This window comes from Glycine max, chromosome 14, assembly GCF_000004515.6.
Source record: "Glycine max cultivar Williams 82 chromosome 14, Glycine_max_v4.0, whole genome shotgun sequence".
NCBI lineage: Eukaryota > Viridiplantae > Streptophyta > Magnoliopsida > Fabales > Fabaceae > Glycine > Glycine max.
Window position 1 is genome coordinate 3,195,439 of NC_038250.2, and position 5,002 is coordinate 3,200,440.

The following is a 5,002-nucleotide window of genomic DNA, read 5'->3' on the forward strand; positions in this document are numbered from 1 at the left end:
AACTAATTTGGAGTTCCAGCAGCTCACGAAGTCACTCCAGGAGGACCCCGCATCTTATCCTGAACATACCCTCTGTGATGGTCTAATTTTATTCAGAGGAAGGGTTTGGTTGAACAATGGCAATCCTTCTATTCCCAGCCTTCTCTTTGAGTACCACGCAACCCCTCTGGGGGGCCATCTGGGCATCGCTAAAACAACCCATAGACTGGAATCTAACTTCTATTGGAGTAGCTTGAAGGCCGATGTGAAACGCTTCATTAAGGAATGCGTTAGTTGCCAGCAAAATAAGAATCTCCATCAACGTCCGTCGGGGTTGCTACAACCACTACCGGTTCCGGCCAATGTGTGGGAAGACCTGTCTATGGACTTCATTACGCATCTTCCTCCTTCCCACGGTTTTACTGTTATTTTAGTTGTCGTTGACCGCTATTCTAAGGGAATACATCTTGGTGCTTTGCCCACGGGATTTACTGCGTTCAAGGTAGCAACCTTGTTCATGGACATCATCTGTAAGTTGCACGGCTTCCCAAAGAGCATCATTTCAGATCGCGACCTCGTTTTCGTAAGCAGCTTTTGGAAGGAATTGTTCCGCTTGAGTGGCACACGGTTGCGGCTGAGCACCGCCTACCATCCTCAGACCGACGGCCAGACTGAGGTCCTCAACCGCGTCTTGGAGCAATACCTTCGTTGCTTCGTTCATGATCGTCCGGCTTCGTGGTTTCCCTACTTAGCTCTCGCAGAATGGAGCTATAATACTTCCAGACATTCCGGTTCAGGCTTTACCCCGTTCGAAATCATATTCGGGAAACCCCCTCCAACAATAGTTGACTACCTTCCCGGTACAACAAAGAACGAAGTAGTCCACTCAGTGCTGCAAGAACGTGGCGACCTTCATTCAAAGCTTTAGCAGAGATTGAAGAAAGCCCAAGAGGCCATGAAACGTTACGCGGACGCCGACCGTCGTGAGGAGCACTTCAATGTAGGCCAATGGGTCTATGTGAAGTTGAGACCTGGTCGCCAAAGCTCTCTCGCAGGTCACCTTCATCACCCAAAGCTGTCTAGGAGGTTCTTCGGACCCTTCCTAATAACGGAACGAATAGGTGAGGTGGCCTATCGTCTTCAACTTCCGCCGGAATCCCACATTCATCCGGTGTTCCACTCCTCTCTCCTCCGCCCCCATTGTGGCCCTTCTCCAACTTCTACTGCATCGTGCCCCCTGCAGTTTCGGGACCAACAACCGCTGCGCCGGCCCTTGTGTTTCTTAGACTCACGGCTTGATAACACCACCACGCCTCCCACTAGATGGGTTCTGACGCAGTGGGAGGGCGAACCCCTAGAGGATACTTCGTGGGAGTCTTGGACGGCGCTTTGTCAGGACTACCACCTTGAGGACAAGGTGGAGTTTTGGGGAGGCGGTATTGTTAGCACCAGCCAGTCACCCCTGCCAAGGGCCACCACGAGCTCTGACCAGTCATCGTCTTCTCCACCAAGGACCACCACAAGACCCACACGCACCAGCAAGCCTCCCCCATACCTGCGCGACTACGATAGGAGCACGTGAAGAAGCTTTAGCTGCTTTAGCTATAATAACACGTGAAGTTGTAATAATAAAGGCACATGCACGATAACAATTAGACACGTGCCAATTGATGCTAACAGAATTAGTTAGGTAGTTACAGTATTTTCAATATAAATACCATGCACGTTGTAAAAGGAGGAATCAATGAGAAAATTCTAGAGTTCTTGAGGAGTTACCCTTACTCGAAATAGGGCGTGTTTCTTCCCCTTTTATCTGCAATCATCTTCTTCCCTCCACCCTTCACCTCTCTCTTCTTCCCTCGTGACCGCTGCTCCCAACATGAAAGGTTCAACACAGCCAGAAAATTCAAATTGATCAAAGCCACAGGAATCTCTCCTTTCAACCGGTTCCACGAGAGATCCAACCATTCCAAATTTTTTAAATTACCAAAGGATCCTGGAATGGTACCAGTGATTGCATTGTGCGAAAGGTTAAGCCCTATGAGAGAATGCAATTCTCCAATGACTATCGGAATTCCTCCTTCAAACATATTATTTGATAAATCAATGGTCGTGAAAGCAAAAAATATGTTCACCAGCTCCCTAGAACAACCTTTCATTACAAGCTCTACTGAATCACAATAGAGATTTTGGTTACCCTTATATTTGAAACCAGTGTGGTTGTCATTCACACTCACCATTCCTTGAAAGTTCTTGATGTATGATGCTGGCAAGGGCCCACTAAAATTGTTATTTGAGACATCAAAAATTTTCTGCCTGGGAAATGGATGCTTTGCACCGAAACAAGTGATGACACCATGAAACTTATTTGATCTCAAACTGAGTACCTGTAACTCCTGGAGGCTTTCTAGCCAATGGGGAAATGTATCCTCTATGTTATTGCCTGTCAGGTCCAAAACTTTCAGATTTGTGCAGTGGGCCAAGGACCGTGGTAATAGTCCATCCAATTGGTTGCCATTCAACTTTAGAGTCTTCAATGCATTTCCCTTACAAAAGTTTGGAGGAATGGGGCCTGTCAAGTTGTTATGGGCCAAGTCGAGTATAATGAGGGAGCTTGCATTGCACATTGTTGAAGGAATGTTCCCCGTCAGCTCATTATTTGAGACTAAAAAGTATTCAATTCCATTGGGTACAATTGAAAGATCTCCTTGCAACTTGTTGAAACTGAGATCGAGTAGATTTAGATTTTTGAATTTTGAAAATTGATAAAAATCCAGACGACCACTCAAGTTATTATGGTCGAGAAACAAGAATTCCAAAGAATAAGATGAGAATTCACTAATTAACCCCGTGAGGTTGTTGTGGCTAAGATCTAAAAGGAGTAGTTGAGTTAGATTAAACAATGATGAAGGAACCACTTCATCAAAACTGCAATTCCTCAAAGCTAGCATGTAAAGAGACTTTAAATGGCCAATAGAATCGGGAATGTTTCCCGAGAAAGCAGTATTATCGAGACCCAAGACCACTAGTGGAGCACTCCAGTTGGACTTTGGAAGCTCACCTCTCAACTTCTCATTATCATGCAGAAGTATTTGTTTAAGATTGGGTAAAGAGAGGATGTCACTCGATAGATTCGCTTGCAATTTGGTGTCTATAAGAATAAGATCGATGAGAGAGGAAGAGAGATTGGTTAGCAATGACAAAGAGTTGTCTCCGATAAAAGACATATCAACGCCAATTAAATGAAGCTCTTTTAAATTAGTTGCGTTTTGAATGAGTTTGTTCCATGTGCATGGATCAACTCTCATCATGCTCTGGTCGCCAAAGAGATGAAGTGACCGTAATTTGGACAAGTGAGAGATTATAGAGGGAATATCACCAAAAGATTGTGGAGGAAATGTCACATCAAGACCAATCACGTGACCTGAGATGGTGTTGCACGCGACCCCATGCCACTTACAATAATCTGTGCCATTTTCCCAGGTTTCTAGTTTGAAAGGAGTGTTGAGTGAGTTTTTGAAAAATAGTAAGACAGAGCAGTCAGGTTGGTTGTAGAAAGAGAAGGAAGAATAAGGAAGAGAAAAAAGGAAGATAAAGTATGGGAGTAGAAACCAGCAAAGATTGTTATTATAGATATTCATCCTTTTAAACAGAAGAACAACAATAGAGAGGATTTGATATGGATAAAACCAATTCAATTTACTAACTTCTATTTATAACTCGAAAAGAAAGTTAAGAAGCAATGAGCACGCAATATCACATCACATCCAAGACCAAGACGCTATAGTTTACAGCGTTTTATGTACGTAAGAGACGTCACAATGCATTAATCATGTTACTTGTGATTTTTCTTTCACATATACAAGCTTAATTATATGTTTGATAGACTTGCATTGAAAATTTACAAGAAGATTAAATAATGAATTATTAGAACAATTGAAAGTCTAAGCGCGTAAATGTATTGAAAGTTTGCAGTGTATAGTGTGTCCCGTTATTTTTCTTGAAACGTTTGTTCCTTCGCGTATGCTCGCGGATAGGAACATAACACATGCTCGCTTTCTTATTTCCATTTCTAGGGTCTTTTTTTTTTTATTGTGCGTTGCTTACTCCTTTTTAGAACACAATTATATTGAACGGACATCAAAAAATAAATATTAATCATTTTTTAATGTTTTTTTTTACTAAACACTAAATTATCACTCATTATTTGTCTTTATTGTTCTTATTATATTATGTCATCTATCATATTATATATGACTTATGAAGTCACGTGATGACAAATACTATTTTCTTATATATAAAAGGTATAGTCTAGTATCAAGTTAATTTCGCAATATTTTATGTAACTACTTTTCTCATTTATTTTGTTATTTCCATGATTCGTATTTTTTAATGACAAGTAACATGTTTGATGATTCTTTAATAAAAACTTGTAAAATTATTATATTTTATTTTTATATTTTGGATCACAATTATATTGAACGAGCACAAAACAAAACAACCATTTTTTATTATTTTATTTTTTTCTAAACACAAAATTAATTAATATTATTTTTCTTCCAATCACATTGTGTCACTTATTATATATATTATCTTTTCTTTAGTAGATGTCAAGTGTTCAAAAATTATTTTTGAATAAGAACAAATATTAGCTTAACCAAAACTATCAAAGAAGAATTTTATTATTAGCTTAACTAACATTTTATTATTCTTCTATGTAGTCCCGTCATTGTAGGCTCAAGCAATGAACACTGAATATCACATCCAAGACCAAGACGCTATAGTCATAAAGAAAACGTTTGTTCTTCGTGTGTGTTGGCGAGTAGAAATGTAACATGCTCCTTAAGTACTACCACCAACATTTAATATATTATTAATTATTTAATTTAAATGTCAATATATATATATATATTAGTAAATATTTAAATATTTTTATATAAACATATGTTTTAAAAAAATATCATTGTTTGAAATACTATTTTAAGTAATATCTTCGTTCAACGCAGATAAACTATAAAATTAA

At 39.5% G+C, this 5,002-nt stretch overlaps 2 protein-coding genes across 2 annotated transcripts; one reads left to right on the forward strand and one right to left on the reverse strand.

Moving 5' to 3' along the window:
• The first annotated feature begins 934 nt into the window (after nt 1–934).
• Nucleotides 935–1,561, forward strand: LOC112999383 (uncharacterized). Its single transcript, XM_026125531.1, has one exon. The coding sequence runs from the start codon at nt 935–937 to the stop codon at nt 1,559–1,561; it is 627 nt and encodes a 208-aa protein (XP_025981316.1).
• Nucleotides 1,562–1,757: 196 nt separating this feature from the next.
• LOC100783019 (receptor-like protein Cf-9) lies at nt 1,758–3,625 on the reverse strand. Its single transcript, XM_026125532.2, has one exon. It carries the CDS (start codon nt 3,618–3,620, stop codon nt 1,758–1,760), a length of 1,863 nt encoding a protein of 620 aa, XP_025981317.1. The 5' UTR covers nt 3,621–3,625.
• Nucleotides 3,626–5,002: the final 1,377 nt, after the last annotated feature.